We start from the raw sequence: 20,691 nt of genomic DNA, 5'->3' as shown, positions 1-20,691 counted from the left end.
TTCAGTTTCCGTAAGTGCTCTTATTATTAATTAAGGTGATGCTGTTATAAAAATGTTTCTTTCAGGAAAACATGGATTCGTCGCAAAGTAAAGGGAAGATAACTAATTTCTTGTTGAACATACATTTTTCTGTTTTTTTTCAGATGGAGTGTGATGAAAAAGAGATGCGCCGCGAGATCAGTTATGCAATCAAGAACATCCACGGTATCAGGTAGGTGTTCGTGCATTCATTATATCAGAACACAATCTGTGTAAGCGTTATCCATCATTAAATCTAGTGCTTTCCCATTTTCCCTTAGACAGAGCACGCAAATACGAATAATTCATAACCTGAGTTAGATTGCAGTTTGAGATCAAGTAGATTTTAACATTGCTAATTTGCTCAAAAATGTGATATCACAGCGCAGCATGCAATAAATCGAATTCAAAAACAAGAACAAAAGGGAATTCATTTAATATTTTTAAATCGCTGAAACATTTACAGCCCAATACTTTGTGTAGATTGCTTTTTCTTTTTTTTTTTAAAGACCTAAACAGAATTAATACGATCATAGGAACAAGATGCTATTTGGATTTCTATTGGCGTAAAAATACAAAGTTTGAAAGCAGGAGTACATTTTCTGTATTTTCCCTTTTTAGCTCTCTGACTGCTTCTGATTCAGCCACCATTACCAAAACAATTCCCTCAGAAAATCTGCTATCTAAAAAAAAAAGCAATATTTTTAGCTTGAATCTTTCCAAAAACAAAAAAACAAAGGTTGGCAATTCCCCTTGTTCACTATTCCAACTGAAATCAAAAGCAGAGCGACCAGGATAAAAAACAAAGAGGATCATTTCCCCAGTTTGGAAAATTCTTCTCCTCACTGATTATTTTCTTTATTGGAAACAAGGACTGGACTTTTCACCCCAGACATGGCGTTCGAGGCCATTGTGAAGAAACAGGTGATAAAGTTGAAGGAACCCTGTGTGAAATGCGTGGACATGGTCATCCAGGAGTTGATAAACACTGTACGACAGTGCTCCAACAAGGTAAAGCTTTGACTCAAGGGGCTTATTTGTGAAATTGGAAGATGAACTGAAATGTGACGATACGCACCTTATTTTCTGGCATACACATTCCTTGCACTGATGGGAATGTTGGGTTTATCCTTCCAGCTGGACTGTTACCCCATGCTGCGTGAGGAAACGGAGAGAATTGTGACTTCCCATATTCGGGACAGAGAGAGTCGTGCCAAGGACCAGGTAACAGCACATTCATCCTGGTTGAGGAAACAATTAATAGAAATGATGTCAGAGACTGTCCATCAGCTTCCTAAATGTATGGCAGCATGAATAAAGAAAGTGCTTCAGACTCACTTTAGCCAGCCTTAACAATCAGCTGTGATCTCTGAAAGTATTTCTGACTCAGCTGATACAACTTTCCCTAAATGATTTGTCCCTGAGGTGTTCAGATTGATAACATACACGGAGTCTGCAGGGTTCTGGCAAGGGGAGCATTGCCCCTCCTTGGGTCAAAGGTTTTTATTACAGTTTTCCCAAATTATTAAACAAAAAATACAATTCTTAATATAATGTACATAATATACAAGTATTTTAAGTGCCATAAAACAGGATGTATTACTGTTAGTTTCATGTCACAGATGTTAGTTCTGCCTCAGGTGTGTAGTATAAGTTTTCAGTGAAATGGCTCCAAACTTTTGAATCTTTAGGTTGGTTCTTCTGTTGCACAATTCTACCTAACAATGTAAATAGTGAAGATGCACTGCACCCAGCAGTTCATTTATGGTACTGCAGTAAAATGAAGAAGAAAGTGGCTGCAGGACTGATTTCATCATGAAGTTACAAAATTAATTGTTGCGTTGACGTACATTTTTGTCGTCAACATCATCAATTATGTTACTAATCATTTTTGCATTATTGTGTATATTAAACACATTGTGGTTGGTGTGAATCTCGAGACGGTCTATATATTTAATTAACTTTTTTTCTTTTGCTCCCCCTGGCAAGAATCTCAAACTATGATTTATAGATATAAAGTACTGTATCATCTGCATAGTAGTGAACATATTTGCAGTTCCCTGCGAAACAGATAATACTCAGTTAAAATAGTTCACAAATGTCACCATACTCTCAGTGAATATCTGAACATTGGAGTGACAAATTTAGTTATATCTTAATATCTTTGCAATTTCCTCCTGGGACTCTGATTCTGTTTCTGTTTCAAGTTTGATTTTTTAATATTCTTTTGCTTAAATATTGAGTTTCTGTTTGATTAAAGAGAAGTTCCCAATGCCAGGACCTCTAGAAAAGTTTCCATGGTTAAGAATTGGCTATGGCTTTTATTTTGAAACTGGAACATGTGTCAAGCTAACTTTCTGTCACTTCATATTAGCATTTAATTGACAAATGCTAGCAAATCCAGCTGAATGAGGACCACTTTCCGCTATTCGAGTGACATTAGATTGAGCAAAAATAAAGTGTTTACCTAACACAATGTCTCAATGCTTGAATTTAAAGTTATTAGAGATGAAGACATGGTGTAGGCCTCATAGATCAATTCATCAAAGATCATTTGCTTTAAAAAAAAAGGATGTAAATGTTTGAATTTGCTGCTCGAAAGTTTGTTTTGATTTCACGTAAACTGATGCACTGAAGTGTTTTTACATCATTCTTACTGATATTTCTTGTCAAAGTGACTTCCCAACACATTTCTGGTGTTTCCATGGACTGAGAGTCTATTTTCGAGTTTAAAAATGAATGAAGACTCCACATCCCAAAATGCAATGTGTGAAACATTTCCAAAAAAAAAAACAATGATAATGAATTTTAATTAAGTTTTTACATTGGAGATGAAAAAAATACTTTTGAGCTGCAATTTCAACCTTTTACATGTTCTTTTATTGATCTATGTGGCCTATGTGTTTATCTGATCAAAAGTAACGGCTTCCAGCAGCTTCAAATTAATGTACAAATAAACATTTGATATAATTATAAAAAAAAAAAATAATCAGAATCAGAAATGTTTTTAATGGCCATGTACAGTTTTAAGGACAGTACAAGGAATTTGTCTTGGTAGTTGGTGCACAAAACAAACAACAACAAAAAAAAAAATAAAGAAAGAAAAAAAACAAAGAACAACCCAGCAACAATAATAATAATAATAATGATAAATAGAAAGGATGAGGGATCAATAAAGGATATATATATATATATATATATATATATATATATATATATATATATATATATATATATATATATATATATATATATACATACGGTGCAGCAGATAATGTCATCATGGAGGTGGTGATCGGGTGGGAGGGGTTCAGTGGGTGACTTGAGGTGTGTTCATGTGGATGGTGGCAGAGGGAAAGAAGCTGTTTTTGTGTCTGGAGGTTCTGGTCGGTGATGTCCTTGATGTGGGAGAGCATGAGGCGTTCAAAGGACTTCATGACCACAGATCATGATATAATAATAAATAAATAAAATTCCTTTAGCTGGGGAGCACAAGTTGCCAAGAAACTCCTATCTAAATTCATAATGCATTAAAATAATGCAATAATAAATATAAATAATACAATAAATAATAATATAATATATAATAAAGTAAATGTAATATATACAAATGTAATAAAATAATAAACAATAATAAAATAAATGCAATAAAAACAAATATGTGAATTTTTGTTGTTGCTTTTTTTTTTTAGCTTGATAGCACAAATGCAGTACATATTCTGTATCATTCCAGGTTTTGCTGTTGATTGACATCCAGCTTTCGTACATCAACACTAACCACGAGGACTTCATTGGCTTTGCAAAGTAAAGATTCCCTTTCCTAACACTGTTTAAGCTACTAAATAAATCAGACTGAGTAAAGCTAATGTTTGATTAGAGGACCTTTTGCACTGATAATAACTGAGTGCCTCTTCCTCCTTCATGTTCACCTTGTTCTCCTTGTCCTCCCGCCTCTCTGGGTTCTCTGTGGCTACATGGCAGCGCCCAGCAGAGGAGCAGTCAGACCAATAAGAGCCAGGGTGCAGCAGTAAATCAGGTGAGCGTTCTTCATGTCTTGTACCACATTAAAACATCGATGCCCAACAGCCACGTTACCACTTGATTAGATCTTTTGTTTTGCTCGAAAAGTTTTCAAAAATACATTTCACCCTTTTTTCTTTTTTACTTGTCTGTTGTTTTTTTTTTCATTTATTTTTTTTCTGCCATTGGGTGTAGATCAAATGAGTAAAAGAGTCACATTTTGGCTTGTGTTGCTGCTTCTTGCCACCATTGCCACTGCTGTAGTTGAGACATTTCCCTTTGTTTGAACCCCTCCTGTGTCATCAAGGTGCCACTTTTGCATTTCATCCCTATCCCTTAGTGAGAATCTCAGCTGCCCTCTTTTGCGTGTTGGTGAGTATTGTTTTTTGTGGGTTTTTTTGGTTTGCCATTTTGTGTCTTGTGTCCGCAGTAACACCTTGACGCCTGTGTGTGGTGCTCTCCAGCACTGCTGCTGCTCTAAGAAACCTGTCATTTTCCTCATTTTCCACCAGAGCAGGGTCAAGAATACTTAGTGTCTTTTAATTCAAGTTAAATCCAACTATTTGTAACTTATCAGAGCCACATGTTGCCTAAAGTCCCCATAATTCCTTGGTGTTGCAGGCTTCATCTCCTCCTGCATCTGGCCTGATTGTAAGAGTTTACTCTCTAACCATTTACTCTCTAACACCCACCTCCTCCCACCAAGGCCTGCAGACTACAAGGATTTGCCAGATAAATATAAAATAATGAAATATTAATAATAATAATAATAATAATAATAATAATAATAATAATAATAATAATAATAATAATAATAATAATATTATTATTATTATTATTATTATCATTATTTCTCAATGGGTGGATGCCAAATAATGGCTTCTGTCATGGTTTCAACCAGGGTTGGGGTCAGTTATAATTAATAATGTATTGGATTTATATAGCACCCTTTTTTGGTGACTCAAAGCGCTTTACATGGCATTATTCTTTCACTCCACACTTAGTGGTGGTAAGCTACTATTGTAGCCAAAGCTGCCCAGGGCAGACTGAAAGAAGCGAGGCTCCCTCCGACCACATTTATGCTAATTGTAATTGCGTTGTTGATAATTAATTACAGTTATGGCATAATTAGAATTGTAGTTTTATATTTAAAAATTGAGTTTAGATAATTGACTGTGTAATTGTATTTGCCGTGAAAATTCTCTAAAGAAATTGTCAATTATAATTTAACGCAAAACTGGGGTACCATATTACAGTTCTATGTACAGTTAACAATTATTAAAATATGTTTAATATCAAGCTTTCCCACATTTTTATCATTTAAAAAAAATTTAATCCAGGGGTATACAGACACGAGAAAAGGCTCACACCAAAAATATTCCAAGCTATATTTTCATTGATTAGGAGCCTAACAAGGTAACCAATAGATATTAGATGATAGATATTTGTTTATAGTGTATTTTACATCTGATTTAGGACCTGTTATCATAAGAGATGCTAACAGAAAGCTAACACAAGACGAAGGTTAACTTTTACTAGGTTTTGTATTTCAGGCTCAGTAAATGTGATTAATTGTAATTGAACTTTAGAAATTGAGAACATAAAAAATGTTGTAATTTAATTGTAATTGGAAAAAAAAAAATGCACTGTCACTGTAATCGTAATTGAACATAATTGAAAACGTAATTGTAACTGAAAAAGGTAATTGACCCCAACCCTGGTTTCAAGGACTACAAATCGCTGTAACCCAATAATAACCAGCTGGCTCCTCGCCTGCAGGCCTGTTTACGAAGGGCTCGTAGGGTTAATGCATCTAACACAGAGGACGCTCACATGCTTTATGGTTGTCCCTCATACACTAAAACACAGTTGGCACTTACGAAAGCTAACACGGGCCTCTGCTGAACACACTGCACCCACCACACACACTTGCTTGCTTGGCTCGGAGTGAAATCAAGACAGATCGGCTGTGTCTTTTTAACCACCTTTAACAAAACAACTTGTCTTATTAATATTGAGGTCAATGAGTCAATGTGATGAATATGTAAATAGCAAAAAATGGATTGAGCTACTCTGATGTCATACCCTTACCTCGTCCTCAGGTGATTCGCAAAGGCTGGTTGACCATTAACAACATCAGCATCATGAAAGGTGGAGCTAAGGAGTACTGGTTTGTGCTGACAGCAGAGAGCCTCTCCTGGTTCAAGGACGATGAGGTGAGCTCCGAGCATCACACCACAGATATACTGTCCATGTTATTGTGTGCAGTAAAGGGTGTGAATACCAGAGGTGTAAAGAGTACTGACAGATCTTACAAAATGTAAGGGCACCCTATTTTTTGGAAAAATTGCGATGAAATGTGCAATCCGGATTCGATCTGGATTAAACTCAGTGGTGTAATTAAGAAACCAACCCGACAAAACTGAGTGAATTTCATAAAGATCGATAAATGGTGGAACGAGATATGAATTGTTAGAATTTCACCAATAATGGGGATTTTTCAGGGCTTTTTAGTGATTTTTCATTTTTTGAAACTGATTAAGAATCAGTAAATTGATCTGGATTCCCTCCAAAATGAGTGGAATCTTCCATGGTGTATGGTCTATCTTTGGGTAAATTTTTACCAAAATCCATTCAGTACTTTTATTTTTTTTAGAACTTTTTTTATTATTTTCCATGTGTAGACAACTGGTGCATTTTCACGTTAAGTATTTTTGATGTAATCCTGCTTACAGACAAACAAACGGAAAAAGGGCGGTGAAAATGAGATGTCTTTGGTAGAGCTTGGCAAACTAAAGTTCTTATAGATACTGTATCTATATTTTATTTATTTAGTTTATATTGCAATTAATCTATAATGTCCAAAAGTAAAAGTCATTTAGAGTCGATAGAAACTGGCTATTCGTCAGAGGTGTAAAGAGTACTGATACTACTCAAGTACAAGTACTGTTACTTGATTGAAATTGTACTCAAGTACAAGTACAAGTAAAAAGTAGCTCAATTAAATAGTACTCAAAGTATAAGTTACCAGTTACTTTTACCCCCCACGTTTATTTTTGGTAATAAATCTTACAACAGTTCCCTTACATACAGTAAACATCTCATGTATAAAAAGGAACAAACCAAATCTTACACATTTGTAACTTAATTTATTTTCCACAAAGGCAAAAGGTTTGTTAAAATGTACAATTATTTTTAAAAATAAGCTAACACCAATAAATTAAATTTAAAAAAAAACACCAAATGTACAAACTGTGCCATGCTATATGTGCTAATGTGGGAAACAAAAAGGGAGTTGTTTAGAAATGGCACGACTAAGAACATATGGATTATGTTCAACGTGCCTTCATAAACTGCTGACATGAAATAAAATTTTAAAAAATTAACCACAAGTAAATGATAATTTACTCAGCACAGGTTGGGTGTAGAAATGTAATGAATTACTTTACTTCTTTTAAAACGTACTTAAGTACAAGTAAAATGACTGATTTAGAAATAATCTAAAAAAAAGTCTGAGTACCTATAAAAGAAATGTGAGTACGTGCGCAGGGATTGAATATGTCCAGCACATGCAGAAGCTCCTGAGCATTAACCTCTTTGTTTTAGTTTTATTGTCTGCAATTTACAGTTTGAGTTCACTTTAACTGCTTTCATTGTGTTGTTTTTGGCAGCAGCAAACATATGCGTTTAGCTGGGGTGGGGGTGGGTGGGGGGGGAGCAGTAAGACTGTACTGTAACCTACCCAGTGTGTGACTTTAGCAGCAGCTCGGTCATAAGTTTTATGCTCAATGTTTAGTAAAAACTGAATCTTCAAAAATCATGAGAAAACAAACGTAAACATACTCACAAACACAAACCTATGAATGAGAAATAATAACAAACAAATGAGTCATTTTTTCCATCCTATTTCACTCATTATTATGTTATTAGCTTTGATTCAATTTAATTCTAGTCCTTAAAAAGTCTGAGATTTGGATTTTCAATGGGATTTGTTCTCTTGGTGTAAGGCAGTGTTTTTCGACCTTGGGGTCGGGACCCCATGTGGGGTCGCCTGGAATTAAAATGGGGTCACTTGAAATGTCTAGTAAATTTTTTTTTTTTTAAATTAAAAAAAACTTAGGTTAAAAAAAAAAAAAAAATTGCTTAAAATTGTATATTTCCATTTTTTAATGACTCTTTTTCAAATTAACACATCACACACAATACATATCAAACAACAGTTTTCTATACTTTTACTATTTATCCGAGATGGTGCATCTTGTCACTGGGGTCACTGAACATTTGTGATATCAAAATGGAGTCACGATCCAAAAAAGTTTGTGAATCCCAGGTGTAAGTTTTTAGTTTTGTGTGTGTATGACTGTTACTGGCCATTTATGAGATGTGTATCATGCCTTCAACACTGAGTACGTAGGGATAATCTCTACAATGATCCAATGATGAGGCGGATGGATAAGATACTGTGAATTATACAAACGTATGCATACCAGAGGCTCTTTAGTGTAGAACTGTAGTACTTTATTTTAATTTTTTTCAAAAGCCACTGAGGAAAGTAACAGAACAGCAAAAGGAACAGCAAACATTGATTTGAATGTGGATTTGGGGTTCGTCCTGTGGGCTGTGTTTGCCGGGCTGACGCCTGTCTGCCTGTCTGTGCCTGCTGTACAGGTTAGAGGATATTCTGCACAGCAAGTGTAGATAGGCAGACACACTGCAACTCTTTCAGCATAACGTACTGGACGATAAAACGAGACAGTCAAAAATAAATCCTAATAAAAAAAGGAAATATAGGTTTAAGTTGCTTCAGTTTAGTATGTGTAAGTTTAGTCAGGTTCATGCAATTTTAGACATTTTTTTTAAAAAGTTGCCATGATGGAGGAGTTTGATTTAGGAATTCCATATGTGGCCGTGGTTCTGTTTGACTTTCCGTCGTCCCGTCGTTTGTTCTCTTTTGTCTGTTTCTTCCCTCTCCACCTATTTCCTCTGAGAGTTGAGGCATTTTGCTTCTTTTTTTGCAAATGTTGGAATGAGGCCAATTTGCACCAAATGTTCACTCACAGACAGAAAAAAATATATGAAAGCACATTCAGCCCCCAGACAAGCAAAGTCTCCACAGATTGTTATTTGAGACGTTTGTGCGGTAATGTTGGAAATTATAGACTCCACTGGGTTGGCCTTGTTTACTTCTGTGTTGCACTTTCTATACAACACATATTCAACTTTCTCTTTTAAATCCTTTTTTTTAATGGAGGAACAGTTCAGTAAAATACAGAAAGCATGTCATATTTTCAATATTTCTCCGTTGACTTGCACAAAGGCTGCACACAGCCTCCATCGCCTCACACGCTCCATTTTTGGCCACCCACTGAAATAACTTAACTAGAGGTGTCTGATGGTATTTTTTAAACTCCGCTTGATTGATTGGTCATTCTTTCCTTTGGCCCGCGTTTGATGCTTTGCAGCCACATTTGCTCCTCCCCCCCCTCCCTCAAACTGGACCACATCTTCATCAGATCCCCACTAGCTGCAGCCTTCATTCAAGCTATAAATCATGTGAGCTTGCTTTGTTGGGAGTTCAAATCTAAAGTCTTTCCAGCAGTGAATTTCAGGTATATTTTTGACTCGTGCAAATGTGCGGTTAGTGTTGGAAGTGTGATATGAGTTTTATTCCAGAAAGAATGGAATAGGCAGTAGTAAAATACAGATTAAAAAAAAAACAAAAAAAAAAACAGGTGAATGAGTTTACAATGGCTCAGTGGAAGCAAGACAGGCAAAACTTGCTTATCAAGAGGCTTGAAATCATGATAATAAGACAGAGAGAGAATGAGAGAGAGTGAGACACACACATACACACAAAGAGAGATTGACAGCAGAGTTGTCCATGCCCAGTCTAACCAATGTGCAGACTACTGTACACCAGTATGACAATGAACAGGTAGTCTGAACACTGGGTGGACGGAGCCGGAGTGCAGCAGCCATGGGCCTTGTGTGCAGTTCTCTGCCATTCCAGATGCTGACGCCTCTGCCTCACTCCTTTGAAGCTGCAGGAATCCCAAAACCTTTCAAAAAAGCAAAGCTTTGCCTCATCCGTGAGCCGCCTTTCCCCCCCCCCACTTCGATTTTCTGGACTTTGTTTGTTTGTTTTGATTGGGATTGGAGGTCTTGGCGAAACCCCCGCGATCCAGTTTTCGGTCACGCCGGCCATGAAGAGTATCCAGCCTTGACGTGGCATATTCGCTCAGACGACTGGGACCGAATGGCTCGTGCGTTCAGGGAGGAGATATTACAAAAAAAGAGGGAAAAAGAGAGACGAAGGGGGGAATGGGGGAGTGAGTGAGCGAAAAAAAAGGAGAGGAAAAGGGAGGAGACCTGTGTGACCATATATGGGTTGTCGTGACCCCATGGGGAATAAACCACCAAAAGAGTCTGAAGAGATTTCTTACCCTCTGAGGTTTTTTTTCTCTCTCACCAACTCCTTTAATTCTTACCTGCGACTTCGTATACCGCCACTTCCCACACCGTCAGACCAGAGGGAGACTATATCTTCTGCAAAATCTTTCGCAAGTCCACAACATCAGTGTTACTTCTCCTTCTGGTTCACCCGCTGCCACTTTAACTTCTCCCTCCTTCTCTGCTGCGTCTGTGTGTGCTGCTATAAGCACTACCAGATGTTGAGTTTTAACGCCAGGCTGTCATTTAATCTCTCGCTCTCTCCCTCCTTCAAAAAATGAGGCAGGAAGTGGGCCCCTCTGGAATGGAAAGAAAAAATATTGAAAAAATATTGAGGGGGAGGGATAAAAGAAAAAAGACAGAGGGAGGTAAAAAAAAAAAAAAAAAGATGGAGGCTAGAATGGAAATGAAGGCTTTCTTAAGCATCAAGATCCTCTAAAAGTTTTATTTGAATCTCCACAATCGTCTTCCTCACGCTCGTCAAACATCGTTTCAGAGAAAAGCAAAACCTCCTGATCTCGATTTTCTTTCTTTTTTCTTTTTTTTATGCCATCTTTGCCAAAATGTGTGCATTCACTCAGAGCACGCAAAATGTACCAAGAGGAATTACTGCGTCTTGACCCACGCACTAATGACTTCCACATGTGCTTTTTCTCCTTTGCTGTTTCTGCGCCCACCCCCCTCTTACCTCCAACTTTCATTTCTCCCCCATTCCTTCTCCCTCCAATCACCCCTACCCCTCTCCCCTCACCGCAAATTCTCTCTCTCTGCTTTTTCTTTTGTTTTTATATAACAAACTGAAATTCTCTACCAGCAAATTCAAAAAGAGACACCTCAGAAGTTGTTGATTTAAAGGTGGATTTGATTGTGATCAATACCTTTTGGGTTTTTCCTCCCTCCCAGGAGAAGGAGAAGAAGTACATGCTGCCCCTGGACAACCTGAAGGTCCGTGATGTGGAGAAAAGTTTCATGTCAAGCAAGCACATATTCTCCATCTTCAACACAGAGTCAAGGTTGGAAGCAAGACACACACACTCCGTCATTCAGTTAGAAGAAGGTTTATATCAGGGGTTCTCAACTGGACTCACCCAGGGACCCACAATTTGCCACGGTCATTAAATTGTGACCCACTTTTTTTTTTGTTTGTTTGGATTCAACAACCAAATTTTCAGTAGTTTTTACAAAAAAAGGCTGTTGAAAACACACATATAATTATTTTTAAAACATAAATCTATATAATTTCCTGTGCAACATGCATTTCACAGCATGCCTGTCAAAAAAAAAAAAAAAGGGTCCGTGACCCACTTTTGGGTCCCAATCCACCAGTTAAGAATTGCTGGTTTATATTGCAATTATTTGCAATGTTGTGTTTGCACATGTGACAGAAAACAACTGTGGCTACAGACGGACTGTGAGAGAATATTTCTTCTTCTTCTAATTCTTCCACGTGTATTTTAACAGAATTGAATCATTAATTTTTTAAAGGAAATGAAAACAAGCGTATTATTCATAAATATTTGAGTTTTTCCTAAAATACCCGCTCGTATGGTGTTCACACTCAGGAATGTGTACAAGGACAATCGCACCTTGGAGTTGGCCTGTGACTCACAGGAGGATGTAGACAGCTGGAAGTCATCTCTCCTTCGTGCGGGGGTCTACCCCGAGAAGACCGTCACGGTTTGTTTATGTTATTTCTATTGAGATACAAATGCTTATTCGGGCCAACAGCATAGATAACCACTGTTATCTATAGTTTATGACAGCATTCTGTGCTGATTTCACCATTTGTTTGATCTAAACACACATTATAAACACTAAAAAAACTGGAAAAAAACACCATTAAAATACTGTTTACTGACTCATATAAACATATATTCTTGTAAACCCTTAAATTTCAAAATAAAATAATAATCAGTGAGCACATTCCTGTCTCTGTTCAAAGGTGGAGAGTGAGAGCACCACCACTGCAGATAACTTTTCCATGGACCCTCAACTGGAGCGGAAAGTGGAGACCATTCGTAACCTGGTGGATTCATACATGGCTATTGTCAACAAGTGCATCCGGGATCTAATGCCCAAAACCATTATGCATTTGATGATAAATAATGTAAGAAAAATATGTTATACATATAAAGACATCTACTCATGTATGAAAAATATTATTAGTAATACTTATTAATAAGTACATTGATCATGATTTATATTGATAAATGAAAATATATGTGGTATAGTGTTATTTTTTGGACAGCATATTTTCATTTAGATTTAGTCATAGTATTTTGATTAAAATGCATCTTATTTTCATCAGTTATCATCTAGTTTTAGTCAACTAAAGGACATTAAAAATGTGTTACAGATATAGTTGACTAAAATGAAATGTAAAGCAAGATTAAATTACCATGTATTAACCTGATGTGGGTTGATATTAATGTTTGTAAATACACACAGACAAATCTGATGTGATACTTACTTCCTATTGGATCACTTACCGGCTTGTCCCGCCTTCCACGCAACAAAAGGAGTTTTTGTTTGGATACCTTACAAAAATGAAACTTAGTTCCGATTGGATTTTATCATATGTGAACATTATAGTTACATTTTAGTTTGCATGTATTCCTTTAAATGCTCATAGTCTCTTTCGTGTCATTTAAAAAAAATGTAATTGATGAAAACTATGATGAAATTCTTAGTCAGCAAAATGATCACTGGCACCGCTGTACTTTGTCCTTGTTCCTACGTTTTCAAATGTCTACCCCCACCACTAGGTGAAGGACTTCATCAATGCAGAGCTGCTGGCCCAGCTGTACTCTGCAGGTGACCAGAACGCCCTGATGGACGAGTCCCAGGAGCAGGCCCAGAGGAGGGATGAGGTGCTCAGGACCCACCAGGCCCTGAAGGAGTCTCTGGCCATCATCGGAGACATCTCCACCTCCACCATCACTGTTCCCATGCCTCCACCTGTTGACACGTCCTGGGTGGGAGGAACCACTGGTGGTCGCAGGTAATACAATGGTAGAAAGATTAAATACTGGGAGACAGGATTGGGGTCAATTACATTATTTAATTACAATTACTGACTTAATTATCCATGTCCAATTACAACTCAATTACGATTATGGTGACCGGCATTTTTTCCAGTTACCATTAAAATTGAAATGATTATTTTTCCCCAGAAAGTCAATTACAGTTACATTCTCAATTACTGAAATTCAATTACAATTAAGCTTCTTGTGTTAGAGTTCTGTTAGCATCTCTTATGATTACGGGTCAATTTTGACCCATGTCTTAAATCAGCTGTAAAATACACTAAAGAATCTCATTGTTACCTTGTGTCACTATACCCCTCGATTTCTATTTTTTAAATGCTAAAATATGAAACATATTTTAATAATTGTTAACTACGTACATGTAAGCCATAGAAATGCAACATGATTCCCCAGTTTCGCGTTTAATTCAATTGTAATTGACAGTTTTTATAGAATTTCCATGCCAATTGCTATTAAAAAGTAAATTATCTGAACTCAATTACAATTCAATTAAGATTACAACAGCAACAGATTTTATAGTTACATCATAACTGTAATTAATTCTCAATTACGCAATTACAATTATAATTGACCCCAAACCTGCTGGGATTTTAAGCTGTGTTAATTCCTATATATATATCTTTGATCCCAGGTCTCCTCCACCTAGTCCCACTGCCCCTCGGAGAATGTCGTCAGGCCAGCGTCCAGGCCCACGAGGAGCTCCGCCTCCACCAAACCGCCCAGGACCTCTTGGGCCCTTCAATAATAGCGCTGACAGCCCTCAGGCCCCCAGTCGTCCTAACAGGGCCCCTCCTAGCATCCCAAAGTGAGTAAACTCCTCCTCTAGTGATGGAATGTAGAAGTAAAAAATAAATCAAGCAATAGAAATACCGCAAAATAATCCAAAAAGCACAATTATATTTATTTTCTACATAGAAATTTTAGTGTCAAATTCAAATACCTAAACGAGTATGGTTAATAAAAGGATATTAATGACTTAAAGTTGGAGTTTGTGTATTTATATATATTCTTAGTGGATTTCTAATGGCTGCTATGCTGGATGTGTTTTTGTGGAAGCAAAGAACAAAGGGCCCTGTCCACACTCTAATCTGCTCAGATGTAAATCTGAACAAATACTCTTTATCTGGCTTTAGATTAGTATTAATACTTTTTCAACCATTAACATTAAATCCTAAATTCTATAGCAAGTCAGCAGCTCGCCAATAGGTTAGGCCACAAGAGATGAAATCTATTATTAGCGCTGCACTCTTTGTAAGTTATGTACTGAAATTAATCCGTGTAAATGTGTGTGCAGCGCTATTTGGCTAAAATGTGCCTGAGAGAACAGGGATGGGTTGTTTTTAGCAAAACTCATGATGTAATGTGATACTCTCAGACAAATAATGTTTTTCATTTTTAATGAAAACAAAAAGAAATCATGTTAGCACCTTTAGCAGTTAGCATGCAGTGGCAATCTGTTACCTTAAACAAGTTAAAGGTCCATGTTATGCTATTTTTCACCCATCTCCATTTGTTCTAAGAACCCCAAAAACATAGTATTTGAGGTTTATTTTCCCAAACTCGCCTGTTTTCCAGAGTTTTACTTCTGAAAAGTCACTTTCTGAGCAACTCTACACAAACAGGCTGATTTGCGGCGTAGTTATGCATATTCATGAGTGGGCGTGTCTATAGACAGGACACTGACTCATGCTGCTTTATAAGCACGAGACAGAGCGTGGGGGTGGGGCGTTCGCCTGTACATACATAGACTGTAGAAAATACATACATAGCACTGCGCGAAGGACGCTGAAATGCTCACCTTCGTGGGCGTGTCTGTTTACATGTCAATCACGGCAGAGAGCTCCCTGGAGGCGTGGCTTCTCCAGCTCAGTGCCGTGTCAAATTCGTCATCAAAGTCGGAAAGCGTCATCAAGTTGGAGCGAGGTGTTTGGGCTCGCCCTGCTGTAATCACCCTCTAACTAACGATTGAGGGAATCAGTGAAATAAACACTTTGTCCATGTGTATGAAGCCCAAATAGCACTTTTATTATGTTTAAAACACAGAAAAGTCCATTTAACATAACATGGGCCCTTGAAACAAACTGCTAAAATCTATTACACTTCACCAGCTAAACAGGCTACAGCCATTTACAACCTCTATTATGAATTAAACATCCTATGTTAGGCCACTCAGACAAGATACGTGATTAAAAATGGAAATCAAGGAAAACAACAACCTTCTATACTGTATGTTAATGAACACAGCTGAAAAACTGTTTATAATTGGGGTTTAATATATTCATTTATTCTGTGTTAATTTTCCATCTTATTGGGGATAAGGTCAGGTCAATGTCATTCTTAGGCCTAGGGCTCAGCTTTGGTGCCCCTTATTTGAGCTATGGGGCCCTATGCATTTGCATAATCTGCATATCGCTGGAAACGGCTCTGAAATAACAACTTTGACTTTCAAAGGTTGACTATTTGTTCTAAGGTACAAAAGCGATTTTTTTCAAACCCTAAACTAAAAACATAGGCACTTCATATAGACCATTTCATCCACTAATCCACTTGCCACTGCAGCTGAGCCCAGGATAAGATGATGCAATAAGAATAATATATGTGCAAAAAATACATCTGCACACCTGGATCAATGCAAGTAAAATATTTATTTGCCAAGGTTTGGGTCAGAGGACCTTCATCAGGGTAACAAACAGCATGGGTACAATGAACAGGCTTATACGTATAATACAGGAAATCAGTCATGCCTTTGCTACACCACTCCTGATTACATGGGAGATGTAGTTCAGAAGCAGGAGGAGGAGGAGGAGTTTGTAGTCCTGACTGCTCAGCAATGAAAAAAGTAAAGTAAGGAAGCACAATAGATATCCATCAGAATATATACATAAAGACAACTAAATATAGCGAAAATGGATGAGGACATTACTTATACATCAGGCAGACCGTCAGTGCCTAAAACCCTTTTAGATATTAGAATAAAGCACTCATGTCAAAATCTACATTAAAGCCCTTTGGGTGTAGAGAGTCGAGTGTGTGAATCCAAAACAGTTCTTTTCGGCACAATATTTTGTCAATGTCTCCTCCTCTCAGCAAATGTACATGTTCAGGAAATAATAATAAAATGCAATAAGACGGCAAGCATCTTGTGTATCTGATTTATTCGGTTGTGGTAATTTTATAATTTGTAATGTTTTGTATGAAAAGAGCTGCTGGATGTTAGCAACATACAGGTTTCAATTTACAAAGAGCCAATCCCTACATCCCTGGTACCTAATACAAATCTTTGTATTTCTTAATTTTGAGGCCCCTTTTTTTCAGCACTATTTGTTAGGGATGTAACGATTAATCGTAAGGCAGTTAAAAATCGATTCATAGGTATCACAATTCACATCTATACTGTGAAAATTGAATCGCAGTACTTTTTTTTAACCAGCAGAGGGCGCTATCCAGAAGTGTTGGCAGCGGGCGGAATCTGCTTATACTTTCTTTCTGGCCGCCTTCTACTTTTAAACATGTTCATGAATGATTCCTTACCCCTTTAGCACCAAAAAATATCTGTAATATTACGTGAATATTTGTAAAATCACGTTTTTCTATTAGCTCTGTCTGCTAGCATAGCATATCTTCTTCACTGCAAGACCACTGGGTTACCAGCGCCCTCTGCTGGTCCAAACAAATATCTGACCTAAATACAGTTCAATGACTGTTGCACAAAATACATTTTCAGTTGCACTTTTAAAAAGAAAAAGAACTATTATGCGCTTTTGCATTGTTTACTATAGAACCAGAATTTAAATTAATAGGCATTTTCTTCATTTGTATTATTCCTTTATTTATTTCATTCAAGATTTTTTTTAGTTAAATTGCATTGTTTTGAATAGTTTATCAAGGGATTCTTTTGACAATGAAAAATAAAAGGAAAACAGTACAGTTTTATAGTTTTTTCCCAGGAATATTTTTCAGTCAACATATTTCTACAGTCCCATTTTGTAAAATAAATCGTGAGAGAATCGTATCGCGAACCCAGTATTGTGAATCGAATCATATCGGGAGTTGAGTGAATCGTTACATCCCTACTATTTGTACATGCAAAGAATAACTAATCAAATTATTTTATATAGTATTTAAGTAAAAAAAATTTCAACATTTAGCGTTTTCTGACTTCTTTTTTCTGTAACGTCTAACTTTTGTTTCTTTGTCCATAGTCGGCGGCCTCCACCGTCTCCTACAAGACAAGTCCCACCATAATCATCCAACCAGTCGATCGTGCCCTCGCCTCCTTCTCTACCTACCGTCCCTTATTAGACATGGCTCTGCTGCCCTGGTCCCACCTTAGTGCAGACACTGACGTCTTTGAGCCCTCCCCCCTCCCTGATTTCTGCCAGGTGATGATGTCCATATATCTATGTACACTATGGTACTTGTCTTGTGATGTATGTGTATGTGTGCTTGTTGCTTGCCTGTGTTCCAGGTTCGCTTAGCGGGTCCAGTACCCAGAATCTTCTGGTGACCCCCCTCCCCCCTCCCCTTTCCAAGGCAGCCACCTGCTGCTTTTAAGTCAACATATTCTTAGCAGTCAGACGCCCTGCTCATCCCCCCCAAAATGCAGCATGGCACATAAGCTGCTTTTATTGCATGGAAGTGTGTGTGTGTGCGTGTGTGTGTGTGTGTGTGTGTGTGTGTGTGTGTGTGTGTGTGTGTGTGTGTGTGTGTCTGTGTGTGTATGTATAAGGGGGAGGGCCTAACTTGCCTATATGTATAGGCTGAGTTTGATTTAGTATTGTATTATTTAAAATATTACACCCCCCGACAACTAAGTGTTAATTATCAGCTTGATGTTCTTATAGGAACAAAAGTTGTATTCTAGTATGTGTAAATATGAGTTTACATGTGTGAATATTACTGAGTGTGTGAGAATGTGTGTGTGTGTGTATGAGGACGTGTGTGTGTGTGTGTGTGTGCATGTGCCGTCTGTCTGCACGTTGGTTGCTGTTTCAGTTCTGTTTGTTTTCATGTTTAAAAAGCTGTTGACGATAAATCCTAAAACCTATTAGGGAATATTAATTTAATGTTGGACCTTTGTGATAATGTCCCTGTGTTGTAGTAGCAGCCATACACACATAGCAAGGCTGAGGAGCACCTTCAGTATTCTCTATATGGATTTAAAAAAAAACAAAAACAAAAAACAAAAAGGCCTCAATAACACATTTAAATTGGTCATAGGTGTCCACCTGTGCTGTATCACTGGTCATATTGTGACCCTTGCAGCCTTAAGACCTGATTCAGATGCAAACTGTTGAGATTGTTGTGGCTGAAACTTACATTCAACACACACACAAAAAAGAAGAAAAAAAGAAAAAACATTTTGATGTTGATAAAAATAACCAAGATATCCTGATATAGGACAGAAATCACGCTTACATTTGCATTTTCTTTCTCAGGTTTAAAGCGCACACAACTATCAGTATATGCTACGTACTCCTCACCACTCTGCATTTGGATCAGAACTCAAGGCTGTATTGTCAATGTTCAAGTGCTTCTCTGTCAGTTTGTTATTGTGTATGTGGGCCTAAACTGTGTTCTGATGTATATAATAGTTAATGATATGGAGACATTGTATCTGTGAACTATGAAGACCTCATCAAGGATTCTAGCGCTTTAATTGTTCTCTATGTCTCTATTCTCTAAATGCTCTCTTTCCTCCAGTTAAGACTGTCTAACTGGCATGAAATTACAATTCTCTATTGCCAAAGCTGAATATTGAAGAACAAAACGTGCAACGATGGGGAAAAGATCAATGACAAAATAGTTAAAGTGACAGTGAGATGGATGGTGTTATTCCGCAAGAAGGCGTTAATGGTAATTTGGGGGGGGGAAAGGCATCAGTTGTTTATTTCTATGTCTCTGTATCGCTCCTCAATAAACTTCTTCCTCACAGTGGTAAAATGTGTCTGTGATGGTGTAAATTCACAACTTTTCACCTCAAACTCAACCACTCCAAGTACTACATTAACAACTGATGAATATGGATGATAAAGAATAACTTTATTGACAATAATAATAACAACACCATGACGGTTGCACTTCACTCAACCCAACTATACAGGATCAACTCAAATTAAATCTTTAAAATATTCCCTTCTGACTCCAATTAGGCCTTTCTAAAGAATGAATTGTCATAGTCAGAGTTGTAAAAGCGTTATTTGGACACCCTTAAAATCCTTACATTCTCAACTATTATCATGAAATATGTGTAATAAAGAATTGCAGCTTACACACACAAATAAATAGAATTTTGCGTTTTCTTATCTGTTTGTTTATTGTTTATTGGGATCCCCATTCACTTCCACCATAGGGGTTGCTACTCTTCCTGGTGGCCCTGATTAAAAGCAGCAGCATATTTACAATAAATATACAAAAAAAAAAAAACAACAATCCAATACAAACACAATAATAAGAAAGACAATAGAACAATATATGTCTCGATCTCACATGTACAACAGGGTTTTTTGTGTGTGTGTTTTTTTTTTATATATACATGCAAATCTGTCACTTTTAGGTGGCCATAGCCTATAGATATCAACACGTTTATATACTTTAATGTTTATACAATCTATAGGTAGGACTCACTTGATTACTTGGACTAAAGGTTGCAGACTAAAGTTTAGCGAATTGCTCCCTCTATTGTCATCTATGTAGACATGCATGTGTACTGTGTATTCAGTATATGTAGTGTGAAAAATATAGGAATCCATTTCCTATACACGGTATTTAAACATCTAAATGTTAAAATTTAGTAGTACATTTTACATTTAGATTTAACATTTATATTTAGATTCAACATTTATATTTTAATGTCACACTTAGATTTCACATTTGGATTTCACATGTAGATTTACCATTTAGCATTTAATTTAACATTTATATTTCGATTTCGAGTCAATACTGTGACTTTAACATTGACATTATTCATTTCCGAGAAAAATAAAAATATTCACATACGTTTTTGTAAACGTGGTTTGTTGCTAAATGTTGCAAAAAGTTGCTGTTTATTTTAGCATGCACAACTTTACAATCGGCACCCCATAGATAGATAGATAGATAGATATATAGATAGAAGGAAAAACAAATAGTTATGAAAGGGAAAGTATATATGCTG

At 36.9% G+C, this 20,691-nt stretch overlaps 1 protein-coding gene across 2 annotated transcripts in view; it reads left to right on the top strand.

Annotated features, from left to right (window-relative positions):
• Positions 1-19,315, top strand: part of dnm3b (dynamin 3b) — a 32,847-nt gene extending 13,532 nt beyond the window's left edge. For both annotated transcript variants that reach the window (XM_028472052.1, XM_028472053.1), the window contains exons 10-21: positions 144-211; positions 891-1,029; positions 1,156-1,242; positions 3,752-3,822; positions 4,000-4,054; positions 6,141-6,254; positions 11,392-11,501; positions 12,051-12,165; positions 12,431-12,595; positions 13,254-13,489; positions 14,167-14,340; positions 17,738-19,315. In XM_028472052.1, coding sequence (XP_028327853.1) covers positions 144-211; positions 891-1,029; positions 1,156-1,242; positions 3,752-3,822; positions 4,000-4,054; positions 6,141-6,254; positions 11,392-11,501; positions 12,051-12,165; positions 12,431-12,595; positions 13,254-13,489; positions 14,167-14,340; positions 17,738-17,780 — 1,377 coding nt within the window. In that variant the 3' untranslated portion in view covers positions 17,781-19,315. The remainder of the gene's footprint in view (positions 1-143; positions 212-890; positions 1,030-1,155; positions 1,243-3,751; positions 3,823-3,999; positions 4,055-6,140; positions 6,255-11,391; positions 11,502-12,050; positions 12,166-12,430; positions 12,596-13,253; positions 13,490-14,166; positions 14,341-17,737) is intronic.
• Positions 19,316-20,691: the final 1,376 nt, after the last annotated feature.

Source organism: Gouania willdenowi, chromosome 17, assembly GCF_900634775.1.
Source record: "Gouania willdenowi chromosome 17, fGouWil2.1, whole genome shotgun sequence".
NCBI classification, from domain to species: Eukaryota; Metazoa; Chordata; class Actinopteri; order Blenniiformes; family Gobiesocidae; genus Gouania; species Gouania willdenowi.
This window is presented reverse-complemented; position numbering and strand designations above follow the sequence as displayed.